This window comes from Ylistrum balloti, unplaced genomic scaffold (assembly GCF_031769215.1).
Source record: "Ylistrum balloti isolate Yb309-2 unplaced genomic scaffold, AGI_CSIRO_Ybal_v1 Utg370330, whole genome shotgun sequence".
Taxonomy (NCBI): domain Eukaryota; kingdom Metazoa; phylum Mollusca; class Bivalvia; order Pectinida; family Pectinidae; genus Ylistrum; species Ylistrum balloti.
In genome coordinates, this window is record NW_026782240.1 from 306,468 (window position 1) to 324,048 (window position 17,581).

The 17,581-nt window shown below is 34.6% G+C and overlaps 1 protein-coding gene across 1 annotated transcript; it reads left to right on the top strand.

Moving 5' to 3' along the window:
* The first annotated feature begins 44 nt into the window (after positions 1–44).
* Positions 45–16,619, top strand: LOC132553453 (leucine-rich repeat-containing protein 40-like). Its single transcript, XM_060217699.1, has 14 exons — positions 45–833; positions 3,402–3,583; positions 4,248–4,321; positions 5,519–5,648; positions 6,797–6,920; positions 9,073–9,215; positions 9,556–9,728; positions 10,121–10,211; positions 10,950–11,122; positions 11,507–11,614; positions 12,014–12,124; positions 12,884–12,961; positions 13,940–14,125; positions 14,401–16,619. The coding sequence occupies exons 1-14, from the start codon at positions 683–685 to the stop codon at positions 14,504–14,506; spliced, it is 1,830 nt and encodes a 609-aa protein (XP_060073682.1). The 5' UTR covers positions 45–682; the 3' UTR covers positions 14,507–16,619.
* Positions 16,620–17,581: the final 962 nt, after the last annotated feature.

Consider the following 17,581-nt stretch of genomic DNA (forward strand, 5'->3'; position numbering starts at 1 on the left):
GCCAAGTGGATCCCAAATAATGTAGTATATGCACATTTTAAAGGAGTGGGTTTGTGTTACTTGTACATATAGTGTCTCGTCCACTGAAAGGTCGAAAGGCCTTAACAATGAGCTTAAAACCAGTTTAATAGATAAATGAATAATTAAATTATTGTATATAGTGTTAAATACCGTCTCTTTCGCTCAGTCTTGTTTCTTAATAGAGCTGGCTTTGTAGAGCTGGGTTCGATTCCTGGGCGGGGCATTCGACAGAAATATCATGCGATTCTAGCCTTTTCCTCGATTCAGCAGGTTATAATAAGTCAATAATAGGTTCATCAGACATGTTTGTGACACTGAACTTAGATTTTGTTTAGTTTTCCCGATATGTTACCAAAGAGTGTCTTTCTAAATTATTTAAAGTGTATGTGATTAAAATGTCCAGATGGCTTTTGTTGAAGATTTAAAAGAATTCAGTCAAATATAGATTAAAAGAAAACTACACAATTTCAAACAATAACATGTAGATATATACAATTCTGAATTTACGCCGAAGCAATAGGGGGAAATGATAAGTTTTTCCGGACAGTGGCGGCTTGTAAGTTAGTCTACTACTTCCGGTTCTCGAAATGAGAAGTTTTTTCAACATCTGAGTAACTTATTTGGTCGTCAGCCCATTTAACAATTAAATGGTTATTTTACCATGGCAACTAGAGGAAGACGGGGAAGGCCACAGTTGAACCCAGGATTTGGAAAAGCAGATACTAAGAATGGATCCACTGTCCATCCGTCGATCCTTAAACAAGCGAGGAAAAGTGGACAGTTGAACCTCTCTGGTCGTAGCTTCACTGCAGGTGAACATTCTAAATATATCGATGAGTATTCAGTAAGAATGTATCTGTACAAATCAAGAAACGTGAATTTGTACAGAGTTGTTCTTCATTTTAATGTATGATATTTGCATAGTGAAAGAAAACATGAAATTGGAGGACGGGGTCGCACAAGGTTTCAAACCCAGGCTCTGAAAATTACAGGGTCGTCTGGACATCTTTTCCGGACCGTTACGTATTTTGGAACGGCCATTTTGTCGTGTCGTATCACATAAACTATTGACCTTCGTGACCGTACACACGGATGATTTTGGTTGATGTAACATGTCACGCTTCCAGAAGAATAAAAATTGTGATTTAAACCATTCACCATAAAATATTATGAGTACCCTTAGCGCATTAGTTTCGGACCCTTTAACAATATTTTTTGTTAGCTATGCAATGGCGATGAACTCCCACCAATCCGATACGTAATATGTTCATACTATAAGATTTATTCATAAAGTGACCATAAAAGACTAGTATTTTTCTAGAATATATCCATGGATAAGATTCAAAATTTGCTCACCTGAAATGGTTTGCATGTTTATCGGACATGTCACTGCACTTCCATTTCTGATGGCATCACTAAATCCCAGATATGCTTAAGTTAGCTTATAAATAGAGTGACCCAGGAGTACACGTTTTATATAAAATCAGATAGCAGAACAGTTTCTCAGTGTGGCCATGGGTGATATTTTTGTTCATTAGATTACCTCATTACACAGGTTTTAATCAAAATTTAAAAAATAAATCCTTGCTAAAATTGGTCTTGTCATGTTGAAGTCAACAGTATAGAGTTTCATTTTTTTAGCATTGATTTTGCACTGTATTTTAGTCTTGCACTGTAATGTTGAAATATCACAGGAGACACCAATTATAATGCAGAATTTGAAAGTAATAGGCTTCTCAAACAAGCTTGATAAGGAAAAGAGAATCAAGAAAACAATAAATCATGATCCTTTCTGAAGGATTTCAAAAATTAAAACCCAAAACTTTGTGTTGTATTCATAGAATGATACTATAGCAACTTTGAAATATGATAAAACCTTTAAACTTTTCAACAACCAAAAGACCTTGAATCATAATATTTTGTCAGAAGGTTACCAAGACGAAACCCAACAGAAATTGTGAAAAGAAATGACTTTTACCGTTGATCAAAATCACAGGGGTCTTTTTTTTTTTAAATCTTCAAACCACAGCATCTCCTCAATAACCAAGAGTCCTAAAATGATGCTGTTTGCCTGGAAGGTTCTTTAAATAAAATCCAACAAAACTTATATTGACTCCATTATCATATCCAATGTCTCAGTGGTCAAAGTTGTTCAAACATTTAAATGATTTCTTCTGATTAGCCAAAAGTCCCTGTATCATGTTACTTGGCTTACAAGTTCCTGGAATAAAGCTAGAAATATAAATGACCTTGACCCATATTTAAAGTCACACAGATCAAATTTTGTTAAAATCTCCAAACAACTTCTTTCTAATTACACAAAAAACCTACAAACAGGACATTTGGCTGATAGATTTCTTGGATGTAGCTCAACAAAATTTCTGAAAAGAAATTACCTAAATGACCTTGACCCATATTCAGGGTCATGGGGTCAATTTTCTTATAACATTGATATTCCTACAACTTCTTCTATTGAACTAAAAGCTCTAGAGTAATGATATCCTGAGATCAAGCCTATCAAATTTTACCAAAAACAAATAATCTTGACCCATATTCTAGGTTGCCAGGGTCAAATTTATTAAGATCTTCGAATGGCTTCTCATTAATGAAGCTCTTCAATGTTAATGGAGTGGAAAATTGATGTGCTTGTGAAAAGCATTGACAACTAAGTGATCAATGAAGGCCTGTTGGACCTCTTGTTATAAGATGAAGAAAATAAAAAAAATAAGTTTAACAAAGTATTTAGTTGTATGTAGTGATAATTGTTGTGATACAGACAGTCTGCTCTAATAATCTCATATTCTAAAGGTTGATATTTACTAAGAAATCCAAATTACATAGTATCGTTATTGGCCTATGACTCACTGGATTGAAAGTATGATCTGATGGCTATAAACTTTAATATATTGTACAACAGATATGAGTCAAATTATATCATCTTATTAGTATTAATATGTCTTGGCAGTCCAGATATAAGTGTGTATCGGGGCCTTATTCTTATTGATCCTGTGAAAACAACCAGCTCAATCATGTGGGTCTACTCTGGTTACCTTCTGCATCAATACCTCTTCATAATTCAGTCTCAACTTTTAAGAGTGATTGGTACATGCTGACATTAACTTGTTTTATGATGATTGCAAATAAAAAAGGAAAATTTTAATGATTGTTATTTTGTTTGAATAATTCACATGTGTATATTGTAACTCTTCTTGCCATCAACATTTGTTCGTCAGATATGCTGTATCATGCAAATGCTTGTAAGGTTTTGTTGTAACGAATGTTTTCAGGATTTCTGTTTTTGTGTTTCAATACGTTTGAGAATACTCGCTTCTGTTTGTGTATATATTAGGAACTGTTGTTATTACTTTCATATTTCTTAGTCCCTGATGCTGTGTGGAACCTCTATACAGATGTGCCTGATGAGAGTAAAGACGTGTGTCTAGATAATTCTGAAGACAGATGGTGGGACTCTGCTGAGTTGACCAAACTCATCTTGGCTTCTAACTGGCTTACATCACTGGCTGAAGACATCAGTAACTTTGGAGCATTGACAGTCCTTGATGTCAGTATAGATCCTCCATTATCTTCAGAAGGAATTAATAGAATAAACATAATGCTGAACAACTTTAAAAATTTAAACAAAAAGTTCTAGAACAAGCATCAGATATGTATACTGTTCATCTCCTTTGTTCCAGGAGGGTATCAAATGAAATAAAAAAACCTTTTATCATTAATGACTAAAAAAAAGTGAATCATTATACTAAGCAATTTAATGTTCTGTCAACTTTGTTGCCAACATATTTCGGCTTGCTAATCCATTCTCATGGTACAACATGATGAAGTTTGGAGTCATTATTGGCCTACAGAGAAAATATGTCTTTATGTGGAGTGGGAGTTGATAATTTTATAGCTTAAAATATTCTTATTTCTATTGACAAACTATGTCAAACAGATACCTGTAATGTCATGTTTCAATCCCTGCCTACTAACATTCAGTGTCAGTACTTGTGGTATTTACAGGTTTGCTGTGCATGAAATCTAACATAATACATGTAGTGGCTTTAATGGCTTTCCTTTGTAGAAATTATTCATTTCATTATCTGTGAAGAGGAATAGGACAGTAGACAGAAAGTACTTTTATTCATTATCTGTAGTATCTATAATGTGTCTTATCCTTTGATACAATTAGAATTGACAGATTTTCATTAAATGTTTTCAATTAACAGTTGCATGATAATCGTTTGGAGTCCCTTCCTAAGACACTTGGCAGTTTGAAAAACCTTCAGAAGTTAGACATAAGGTAAAAAGTGAAAATAACATTGATTATGGTTTTTAAAATGGACATTGATTAATTTCTGGATGATTAAAGTACAGGATACCATATTTATTCTAATGAATACCCACCCTTATTTTAAAAATGTTTTCTCCTTCTATGACTTACCATGTGGTCAAAGTAAATTTAAATTCATGTGCATTTTAAAGTCTTCAATATACAACAAAGATAGAATGCTCAAGACAGTCACAAACACTCAAAAGTGTTTCTTTCTATTTCCAAATGTGTTAATGTGAGGCCAAATGTCAGAATACTGGACTGTCATATGAGTTTCCTCTCTTTGAAGAAATTCATGCCATTGGGCATTTATTAGAATTAATATAGTATAAGTAACAAATAATAGATGCCCTTGAGATGGTTATCAATTATAATTACCAGCCATCATTATATTGGGTATTAATGGAATTGAAATCAGGAGATTTAAAGCAGGTTATTTTAGTGAGGTGCAAATTTTACCTGATTTAGACACTCATTTTGAAACACAAAAGTATGAACCGGTAAGTGTTAACATCAATAGAAAAAAGCGAAAAATGCAAAATTCTTACTCCTACACTGGAATTATTACCTGCCTGAATGAATCAGGTGGGAGGCTCAGTTTGTTTGAACACACACGTGTACACAGTGCTATACAAACCTGATATTGACGGCTTAGTGACATGCCCTACTGATGAGCATTAACAGTTTACACCAGGTACCTGGCATGACTATCCTACAATACTTCATCAGTGATAAATCCAAGACTGTTCTCCAGGACAAGGAAAATGTTTACTGTTACATGAACTATAAAATATTAAGTTTAGAAATTGAAAAAAAATAAAACACAACAAACATGAACCCTTCACTTTTGGTTTCAAAATGCTGAATTTTACACTCATTCCCACAACGCTGAATGAAATAAAGAAAATGTGATATTGTGCCATCTAAGAATATTTTACTGTACTTGCCATTATTAAATGACTACACAATTAGATACCCTGCAGTGAATTACTTCATTTGATCATCTGAATTGAAAATTTGACCCTATTTCATCAAGGTTTGCTCTGATGTAATAGGTCAAACTTCTCAGCTGTTACAAATTTGTTGCATACTCTTTTAGACTAGTGAACAAAAACTCTATAGTGTTTATCTGTGAAAAAAATATATATTCTTCTTTCTTTCCTTTAGCCGAAACAAACTGTTCGAGTTACCAGAATGCGTCACAGAGGCAGTAAGTTTGAGAGTACTTCACATGGCTCACAATCAGATCACAAGGATAGACGAACGCATCGGTAGTCTCAACAACCTGGAAGATCTGGTAAGGATAGTCAAGTTAATAGAATAATGTTGGGAAAATTAATACAGTTAAAACAAAATTGTGAATTAAAACGTTTGACATACAATAATACAATCAGATGAAAGAAAAAGTAAACTAGTAGCATGGAATAATTTCCATATATGTACTGTAGCAGTATACCTTATTGTTTACCCTAGGGTATATACTGGTACAGTACCTGGGTAAAACTGTACAATATGGAGTAGATATAGGTGTAATAACATGGGTGAGAATGTACAATATAGGGTAAATATAGGTACAGAACATGGGTGAGACTACTGTATAGGGTAAATATAGGTACAGAACATGGGTGAGACTGTACTGTATAGGGTAAATATAGGTACAGAACATGGGTGAGACTGTACTGTATAGGGTAAATATAGGTACAGAACATTTGTGAGACTTACTGTATAGAGTAAATATAGGTACAGAACATGGGTGAGACTGTACTGTATAGGGTAAATATAGGTACAGAACATGGGTGAGACTTACTGTATAGGGTAAATATAGGTACAGAACATGGGTGAGACTTACTGTATAGGGTAAATATAGGTACAGAACATGGGTGAGACTCACTGTATAGGGTAAATATAGGTACAGAACATGAGTGAGACTGTACTGTATAGGGTAAATATAGGTACAGAACATGGGTGAGACTGTACTGTATAGGGTAAATATAGGTACAGAACATGAGTGAGACTGTACTGTATAGGGTAAATATAGGTACAGAACAAAGGTGAGACTTACTGTATAGGGTAAATAGAGGTACAGAACATGGGTGAGACTGTACTGTATAGGGTAAATATAGGTACAGAACATGGGTGAGACTTACTGTATAGGGTAAATATAGGTACAGAACAAAGGTGAGACTGTACTGTATAGGGTAAATATAGGTACAGAACATGGGTGAGACTGTACTGTATAGAGTAAATATAGGTACAGAACATGGGTGAGACTGTACTGTATAGGGTAAATATAGGTACAGAACATGGGTGAGACTTACTGTATGAATGACAGGAAAGGTATTCAGAAAATAAATGTTACAGAGAGTTAAAGTTTAGTGAATCCATTGAATAATCATTTCAGTGACTTGACAAATGAGTTACCTTTTAAACATGATACTTTTTAAGGACATGTCCAACAACCAATTGATGGCACTACCACGGAGAATAGGTCACCTGTCCAGACTAAGCAAGTTTAATGCTTCAAACAACAAGATACAGAGACTACCACCAGAAGTTGGTTCAATGTTTGGTAAGAACTGACTCCAATAGTTAAATATGGAAACTATCAATGGAAGTTGGTGCAATATTTGACCTTCATATAACAAGGTCAAGAGACTGCCACCAGAAGTATATTCAATGTTTGGTTAAAGTGCTCTCTTATAGGGTTGAATTCAGTGAAATTGTTTGATCCAGCATCCTGTCAGGCATTGGTTCAGTGTTTTAGTAGATATCTATTTATTAGGGATGACAATTATTCTTACATTTGATATTTGATTTTTGATATTTGATATAATAGAAATCTGTGCAAAGAGAAAAATGTAGTTGTTGAATTGAGGAAGGGATACTTATCTACAAGTGTAAGGTTGATAGTGTAATCAGGAGGGATACTTATCTACAAGTGTAAGGTTGATAGTGTAATCAGGAGGGGTACTTATCTAAAAGTGTAAGGTTGATAGTGTAATCAGGAGGGGTACTTATCTAAAAGTGTAAGGTTGATAGTGTAATCAGGAGGGGTACTTATCTAAAAGTGTAAGGTTGATAGTGTAATCAGGAGGGATACTTATCTACAAGTGTAAGGTTGATAGTGTAATCAGGAGGGATATTTATCTACAAGTGTAAGGTTGATAGTGTAATCAGGAGGGATATTTATCTACAAGTGTAAGGTTGATAGTGTAATCAGGAGGGATACTTATCTACAAGTGTAAGGTTGATAGTGTAATCAGGAGGGATATTTATCTACAAGTGTAAGGTTGATAGTGTAATCAGGAGGGATATTTATCTACAAGTGTAAGGTTGATAGTGTAATCAGGAGGGATATTTATCTACAAGTGTAAGGTTGATAGTGTAATCAGGAGGGATACTTATCTACAAGTGTAAGGTTGATAGTGTAATCAGGAGGGATACTTATCTACAAGTGTAAGGTTGATAGTGTAATCAGGAGGGATACTTATCTAAAAATGTAAGGTTGATAGTGTAATCAGGAGGGATACTTATCTAAAAATGTAAGGTTGATAGTGTAATCAGGAGGGATACTTATCTAAAAATGTAAGGTTGATAGTGTAATCAGGAGGGATACTTATCTACAAATGTAAGGTTGATAGTGTAATCAGGAGGGATATTTATCTAAAAGTGTAAGGTTGATAGTGTAATCAGGAAGGATACTTATCTACAAGTGTAAGGTTGATAGTGTAATCAGGAGGGATACTTATCTACAAGTGTAAGGTTGATAGTGTAATCAGGAGGGATACTTATCTACAAGTGTAAGGTTGATAGTGTAATCAGGAGGGATACTTATCTAAAAATGTAAGGTTGATAGTGTTATCAGGAGGAATACTTATCTACAAGTGTAAGGTTGATAGTGTAATCAGGAGGGATATTTATCTAAAAGTGTAAGGTTGATAGTGTAATCAGGAGGGATATTTATCTAAAAGTGTAAGGTTGATAGTGTAATCAGGAGGGATACTTATCTACAAGTGTAAGGTTGATAGTGTAATCAGGAGGGATACTTATCTACAAGTGTAAGGTTGATAGTGTAATCAGGAGGGATACTTATCTACAAGTGTAAGGTTGATAGTGTAATCAGGAGGGATACTTATCTAAAAATGTAAGGTTGATAGTGTAATCAGGAGGGATATTTATCTAAAAGTGTAAGGTTGATAGTGTAATCAGGAGGGATACTTATCTAAAAGTGTAAGGTTGATAGTGTAATCAGGAGGGATACTTATTTAAAAATGTAAGGTTGATAGTGTAATCAGGAGGGATACTTATCTACAAGTGTAAGGTTGATAGTGTAATCAGGAGGGATACTTATCTACAAGTGTAAGGTTGATAGTGTAATCAGGAAGGATACTTATCTACAAGTGTAAGGTTGATAGTGTAATCAGGAGGGATACTTATTTAAAAGTGTAAGGTTGATAGTGTAATCAGGAGGGATACTTATCTACAAGTGTAAGGTTGATAGTGTAATCAGGAGGGATACTTATCTACAAGTGTAAGGTTGATAGTGTAATCAGGAGGGATATTTATCTACAAGTGTATTGGCTGAGAGGTGTAATCAGGAAGGATGCTGGTGTAATCATGATTTCAAACAACACATTTGATTTTCTTGTCATTGCATTGATTCCTGTGTATGTAGCCTTTACTGATTTAAATCTCTATACAACATCTGATTCTGACTGAAGGTCTACGGTACTTTGACTTGACACATAACGATCTCGGGGTGCTGCCAGATGAATTGGGACAACTATTGTACTTGGAGCAACTCTATGTACGACACAACCACCTTGCTGACATCCCATTACTCAGTCAATGTAATAAGCTAAAGGTATCATTAATCTCCACAGAGTTCCCCTATATGTTTGTCAAAAACTCACATTTAATCTTACTTTTACCTGTTCATCATTTAAATCAAATTGTCAGTGCTGATTTTGTTTTATTGTTTTATAAATATTGGTGGTAGTTTTATTGCTATTTCTGCTGAATGTAATCAAAATAAACAGCAAGATATTGTTATCAAGTGATAACTTAAGAACAAAAATGTAAATGGTTTCAATTAAAAACTAAATGAAATTTTTTAACGGTTTCCAACAGCATTTCTATATAAATAAACATTTAAATCATAAAACAAGGTACCTTTTAACAGACACTGTACTATCCTCTTACAGGAACTACATCTAGGTAATAACCGAATCCAGCAGATAACGATGGACCACCTAGAGTGTCTTAAGTCTGTGACGGTGTTAGATCTTCGTGACAACCAGCTAGCTGTCCTCCCAGAGGCCATCACTTTACTAGAAGGACTGGAGAGGCTTGACTTGTCAAACAACAATCTTCCTGGGTATGTAAAACCTTAACATCATCAACCAAAATCTTACTGGGTATTCAGTGAAAGGTCAATATCCTTACCATATCTAGGGAGATGGTAGGACACCGCAAGTCGGGACGAAACTAGTCAACAGTAAAGAAACCTAAAACTTACCCAACTTGTTGTGTCCTACCACCTCCCTAGATTTCTATTTCTCCTTGTGGAACGCCCTGCCTACCTTTAGGTATCCAAGCAGGGGATGACTGAACATCACTGAACTCTAAACTACAGGCGTTGGCTCTCTCTTTGGAGTTCTTACCATATCTAAATGCAAGTGAAATGTTTGTTTGCTATGTTTGTCAACCTGTGAACAGTCAAAGGTACTATTAGATTTCATTATTCTATGTATTATCTATTATTTGCAGGCTTCCTTTTACCTTGGGTTTAATTGTATCTCTGAAATCTATTGTTCTGGATGGAAACCCTATGAAATCTATCAGACGTGATATCATTATGGTAAGAAATTGTGTAAAAGATTGTAATCAACTAAATACAATAATACAATAATGATATTGGCTATAATGACTATTGGTTTTATATGATTTTATGAACTAATATTTAGCATTTAATTTGATTGCAAATAAATATTGATTTCAAAGAAAGACAGTTCTGAGTTGTAAATTATTTTTAACTCATGTTGCCCTATGATGACCTTAGCTTTTGTTTTATGACCTGAGCTGTTGATCTTTGACCATAGTTGTATTCATGTAACTTTAGCTGTGATCTTGTGACTTATGCAGTTGTCTGGTGATCTTGTGACCATAGCTCTGTCCTGTGACCTTATCTATTGTCTGGTGACCTTAGCTGTTGTTCTATGACCTTAAGGGTCATCTTGTAATCCTAGCTGTGGCCTTTGACCTCATCTATTGTCCGGTGTCCTTAGCTGTTGTCTTATAGCCTAAGGTGTTGTCATATGACCTTTGCGGTTGCACTATGGTGACCTGATCTTTTGTCCTGTGACCTTATCTGTTGTCCTATGACCTTTGCTGTTGCACTATGATGACCTGATCTTTTGTCTTGTGACCTTAGCTGTTGTCCTATGACCTTTGCTGTTGCACTATGATGACCTGATCTTTTGTCTTGTGACCTTAGCTGTTGTCCTTTGACCTGAGCTGTTGTTCTGTGACTTTAGCTGTTGTCCTATAACTTTTGAGCATGATTCTTTGTGTACAAGTTGTAGCATATGATTTACAGAGAGGAACAATGGAGCTAAAGAAGTATCTACAGAGTCGTATAGATGAACCTAAACCCCCACCAATCAGCTCCCAGGGGCTGGAATCTACAGAGGGTCAGTCAGGAATCATAGGGGGCTCTGGTGATGGGGTCAGTGCTCACGACATGCACACATCTAAATTATTGGAATACAGGTAAAACTAACTTTGCATCAGGTGCACAAACCGTGTGGATTTTTCTTCTGTTCTCCGAAAAGATTATCACTCAAAAGTCTATGAGCAAGTTTACTTCCTGTATCCCTGGATAAGTAGCCAGTAGCCTTCAATGAAAAGATGTCTGTCCATTTCCAGTATTCCTACATAAGTAGCCAGTAACTTTCAAAAACAAATGTCAAGACAGAAAGCAAAATAAGATAAAAAGGACCATCTTTTTTTCATAAACAACCTTGGTCAAACCAATAAACAAAAACTGCCATGATTGATTAAGTGACTAGAAGAATACAGAAATGTCATAATTTCTGAAGATGTTAGAAACAGGGTTTCAGTTTTTAAAAAATGTTGTTTTTTATGATATTGCAGTGGGAAGCAAGCTACAGAGGTACCATTAGATGTTTGGGCTGTAGCTGAGAAGTCGGGAGTCATGACTGTAGACATCAGTAAAAACAAGTTCTCTGAATTACCTGACAAGTGAGTCTTGTATCAATTCATTTGTGTTGTGTGTTTCTTTTCTGTAAGGAAGCTTTGTGACCTGGTTGTATTTAAACCTGAATTTGTGAACTTGAATAACCTAGTTTGCCCTGACTTTTCCAGCATTATCTAGGGGCCAATACATGTGTTGAAAAAAAACGAATAATTTCCCCCTTTTTTATTTGTCCTATATGTATAAAGGTACTTTGTCCATGGCCTATCTTGTATACTGTATCAAATACCACTGTCAAATCTTATATATATATATATATGCTTTGGAATGATATCCATGTAGTATTTCACACATCATGTACCACTGTAGATTTTTTTCAGTATTTTTTATTTATATTTGTGTTTTGCTGCCTTTGACAGTCAAATATACTGTTTTTCACTTAACAGTCTGATGCTGCTACAGGACACACTGAAAGTACTCAACCTTGGTTTCAACCGCTTCACTTCTCTCCACCAAGATATCAGTCTGTTCATGAACCTTGTGTCCCTGGATCTGAGGTCAGCTTCAATTTCTCTACAAAAATGAAGGGAAATGACTCTATCTAGATTTTGTTACATCATTAGAGAGTTCCACTCGGAGGGGTATTGATTAAGTTATTCTGATAAAAATCCATATTATCTGTCATCAATTTTTCCTAAGACACATAATATAAATGCAAATCTTTTAGCTTGTAACTATATTCTAGTGCTTTTCACACTAAAGATTTTTCACTAAATCATGATTATGCTAGTTGGTATTTCTGTCATTTGTTTTCTTAGGAATAAATGTGGATACACTAATTCATTATTACACTAAGGTGCCATAGAATGATATTGGATTTAGAATTTGATTGCATCAAATTAAGCATATTTAGATTTAAAAAAGATTTGAATATTAACAATATCAGCAATTGGTTACTTTGAGTCTCTTTTATGGATTTTGCAAATCAAGATTTTTGTACATAAACAAAATAATTCTTATTATTTCAAAATACTGTCTAATTTTTTCTTTTTTAACACAGCGAATATTGGATTTTTATTGAGAAAGATTTACCTCTTATAGTTTAAGTTACTGGTCTTAAATGGCAAAAATTTGATGTGACTGAAATAAGGCATTCTGGTTTTGACACCAAACGGTGAAATTTATGTGTGATGAAATACACCTGTTATACTTAACTTACTGAATCTTAAATCCATCTTTTATATTAGTATGTAAAGGAATGGTTTATTCTCGTTACATATGATTATAAACCGGCTGAATCTCCTATATATTTGTAGGAACAATTCTTTGTCAGAGCTGCCTTCGGACATGGAATCTCTGGAGAATATGAGAGATGTTTTCTTATCATACAATAGGTATGTTCTGTGCAGCTGCTTATTGTACCTATTTTGTGTCATCAGTCTAATCTTGACAAAGTCTCAGGGCAACCTATTGCAATCCTCTTTTGTGCAGCGCCGTGCATTGTGATTTTTTAACATTTTCGATTTCTACCGGAAAACTCCTATTTCAAAGGAATTTTACAAAAACCTGCCATGGCTAAAGGCCCACTAAAATTGTAAATTATATGGTCTCCAACTGCCAGGGGCCTGAGGTGCAGGGCGAAAAGAGTCAAATTGGTTGAAATTGTAAAAGTCAACCTGTCAAATCCCAGGTATGGCAGAATCAAGTATTTTCATGGATGGAAAGGACTTCAGATGCTTTACAAAAATTGTAAATTTCCTGACCCCAAGGTCTCACATTTCTCCCTGGGGAGGGGATCATTTCTATGATGACTCAGGTGACCCTTGGGCCTCTTGTACTATATAAAAAGTATATATATATGTATAGAAAGTGGGGCAAATATTTCAAGATTTTAAGATTATAAGAATTACTGCATACTGGGGAAATTTCTAAAACTTTTGCCCTTTTTCCTGTTGCCAAGAGAACAGGAGATAGGCTTTAGTTTAACATTTATATTTAGATATATGCTTTGAAGTATTTCAGAGGCAAAATCAGCACTATTAAAAATGACTATTACCCCCTGAGGAGGAGATAAATTTTACAATAGTTTTTATAGGAAAAATGCACTTTTGATTATAATTTGTTAAATTCCTATTGAAAATTCATGTTTAGAATTATGAGTTTTGATGGTAGTTAATGTTATTTGCCATTTAACATTTTCTTTAACATATCATTCAAGTTATCTTACTTTGTAAACAGGAATGTATGTAACACAACAAGAAAAATGACAGCATTCACAGAACTCAAGTGACCATTAAGGTCCCTGGATCTCATTACTTCATTTGTTATATATATATTACTCTGTGCTACACTGGTGTCTGACTCCATTACAGATTTACCATCATTCCTCCGGTGTTGTTTGAGTTGAAGAAGCTAGAGATACTGTTTATGGACAATTGTAAGGTGGACACAGTAGATGCTGCTGGTGTGTGCTCACTCCCCAGGATAGGAACTCTAGATCTACAGAATAATAATATATCACAAGTTCCTCCAGAACTGGGCAATTGTTCTCAACTCAAGTATGTATTAATGATAGTTACAAACTTCTGATTTCAATGAAATCATTTCTATGATATTTTACAAGAAACATTTTGACTCGGGAAACTGTGAAGGCCCTTGCGTCTCTTATTTTTCTTTCCCATGATATTGCTACCTTATTCAAAATACTCGGGTAATTTAAAGATTCCTTAACATTGTCAGGAGGAACTTAATTTAATTATTGGATCAAGTGATTAGTGAGCCCAGAAATTTATATTATGTACTTATTTTTTACATACATTTCTTTAACTTGCAGGAGCTTGCAGCTTGGTGGAAATCCCTTCAGAAATCCTAGACCAGCTGTGCTAGCTAAAGGAACGCCAGCACTTTTAGAATACCTTCGTAACAAAATAGTTTCATAATTCGTGTGTAATTTCCAGTTTTCATAATTGCTTTGTGTTTGAAAAGAAAGAACTGGTCAAGAGTAAATAGGATGTGAAATGACTGAACTGACCAATCCCAATCAGCAAAATTGTTTTGTGCTAAATTTTAGAAATATTTACAATATTGAGTCTAGGAGGTTTTACATCCAGACCATGTTTGCCCCTTAACTTCCCAGACACATGTACAAGTTTTGGGTGGATTTTATTCTCATACCGAGGAGATAGGAACCATTTCTTCTTAGTGCTTATATCTACTTATTACTGACGTCAATGGTTTGGATATGATTCAGATATCCACATATCTAAGTAAACAAGATTTACTGGAAGTTGTTGAATAATGGGTTATTATCATATAATGTGCCAACTTGAAGATGAATAGATGTACACGTGTAAGAGAATTTATATAACATTACTACCCCAATATACTGTTGATTAGAATAACTTATGCTTATATACTTAATGTTACTTCCATTTAGAGCGCTAACCTGTCATGTTAGAACTTTATCACAGTTCAGCATATTGACAGAAGAGAGGGGCTGCACTGAATCAGTCTGTAGAGCATTGACCTACATTGAGGTGCATGCTACGACACTCCTTACAACACTTCTTACCCATGGTGGTTTGTGTTTCTCAGGAAGCTGAGAAACAGACTGGTCTGTACTGATATCATGGTGTTACTCTGGATGCCTTGCAACAGACAACCTGTATATTGTTCAGTGATGAAGCTACCAACTTCTACACTTTACCCAGCCTTAAAATGACCCTGACTGTTCATGGGTAGAAAAGCACACTAAACATGATAAAGGACAACTAAAACACAAATATGTATATCGGGTTACTAAACAAAACAACATGTGTCCTCAAATACTGTATAAAGAGTTGTACTTATCCTGGTTTATTGTTTTGTAAAATTTCAAGTTCTTTATATAATAACAAATGAATGTGCTTAATGATACAACCGTAGCTTACCGGGTAGCTACTGAATTGTAGTTTGTGGGCTTCATACAAACACAAACAATGATTACAATTGGAAGCAACCTTTGGAATAAATAACACTTTATCTTGATGAGTTGTATTTTTCAGTCTGAAAATAGAATCTTTCTTACTCTCTGTATGTGTGAGTTGTAAGTGTACTATTGCTCAAATGGAGTTCACTCTCAACCAATAAATTAAAGCATATTTTGCACCAGTGTGTTCATCATCTACTTTATAGTTCACATTGTTTTACAGTATTCTGAAGTGTGGTTGTTTGGATTCACGTGCTTGTTGCTGTTTTGAGTGATGTGTAATATATAGTTAAGTTTTAAACATTTTGTATTCATTAGGAAAATGTATCAGTGTGTGAAAGGAAGAAAAAACCTTTGAGCTTCACTACAAGTAGAATCTAAGTCTTCATAGTGTAAAAGGAGATGTGGCCTGTACATAGTGTTAAAAAGGTCTCTGTTACTCTGCTGTTGGAGAATGCTTTTTGACTTAGTTGGTAGAGCTACAGATTATAGGCAAGAAACACAAGATCAATTGTTTTGGGTCTGTGCAGGAATTTGTTTTTCCTTTTTCCTCTTACTCTGATGCTGTGACCCTCTTCTGGTTATATCCAGCCATGTTTGTGTGTTGTGGGTAACTAGACAGTCACAGACTGGAAGGTTTTAGAATAAGTTTAGTTGGCCTTATTCCATGGCAGGTGGATTGCTTGATACTGAAATACAGATTGGTAAGGTGACCTGGACACTTCACTTCCACAACAGCATGACCTTGCATGTTTAGAAAATCTCGTTTCTTCAATTCCATTTTTAGTACAGTAGTTTCTTATTGATAGCCGAGTTAAAAGCTTACTGTGGATTATTTTTGCATATCAATTACTTTGTAGTTGAGGACATTGGGGTCAGAGGTTAATTGTCTATTCAGTGTACCTTGTACATAATGTAGGGGTTTTTTTCACAATCTGTAAAGTGAATCTGTGAATGATCCATTCATTAGGTTTTCAAATCAGTAATAAATGTTTACATTTGTGTGATAGATTGATAAAGCAAATGATGTATAAGATTAAATTTATAAATTTTCAATAAAATGATTATTTAAGGATTATTACAAAGTTGAAGCATTCTTTGTTTTCTATTTGAAATGTTTGTTCATTTGAAACACTATAATGGTATTTGACAAAGCTCACAACAATTATGATCAACCTTGAGAATAAAGAAACACAAATAAGGGTCAGACCCATCCTCTAGAAGACACCATATGAAACCAAAGCTGACCACAATATAGGAAGGGAGCTCAAACATTGGGTCAGTCAAACGTAAATTTTGATTTGCTTTGAATCTCTTGGACAAGTACGACATGCAATGTTAGCTGATATAGTACTTATTAAATTAACTAGGAAACTGATTTCAACTAGTTTTCATATATGCAGCAGAAACTAGAAAATCTCAGCAAGACCTTATAGCCCCCACTGTTTGATGCATACAACATTATCTATCAAAACATAAACAGTGACCTTGACCTTGGAACCCTGAACTCATCTGAGTTATTGCCATTCTTGACCTTAGCATCATGAAGTTTGATGGAAATCTCTAAAGAAATAAAGTCCCTTGTAGTCATTGAGACAGGACATCAGAACACAGGTAAAATATCCTTAGCGAAATTTGCTACCCATCAACAATTTTTTTTTTTTTACTTTGATAAAAAAATCACACAGTCCATCCAAATTCAAGATTGTTACTTCTCTGCCATTGTAATTTTTCAAATTTTTTTTTAAAAACTGACCATGGGCAATCATACATTTTGACACCATATTAAATTAAGAAGTGTTTTGCTGATCTGTTTATCATAAGATACAGCAGTTAGTAACTTCTAATGTGAAAAATCCAAAATGGCTTCTGACAGCAATCTTTGAAATTTAGTCGTACTCAAAATGTAGCTATGCAACTAAGAGCCATATTAATCATTTAATATAGATGGAGTTTCATGAACATCCCTTCAATAGATGCAGAGAATGGGCAGTCCCAAAATTCAAATATCCAAGTCCAAAAAGTATGCTGGCAGTCATCTTGAAAT

Bases quoted from the DNA above. Each gene is read 5' to 3' on its own strand.
- LOC132553453 (XM_060217699.1), top strand. From the start codon at position 683: ATGGCAACTAGAGGAAGACGGGGAAGGCCACAGTTGAACCCAGGATTT. The intron at 834-3,401 runs GTGAACATTCTA...CATATTTCTTAG, and splicing joins TGGTCGTAGCTTCACTGCAG to TCCCTGATGCTGTGTGGAAC. The intron at 9,729-10,120 runs GTATGTAAAACC...TATTATTTGCAG, and splicing joins TCAAACAACAATCTTCCTGG to GCTTCCTTTTACCTTGGGTT.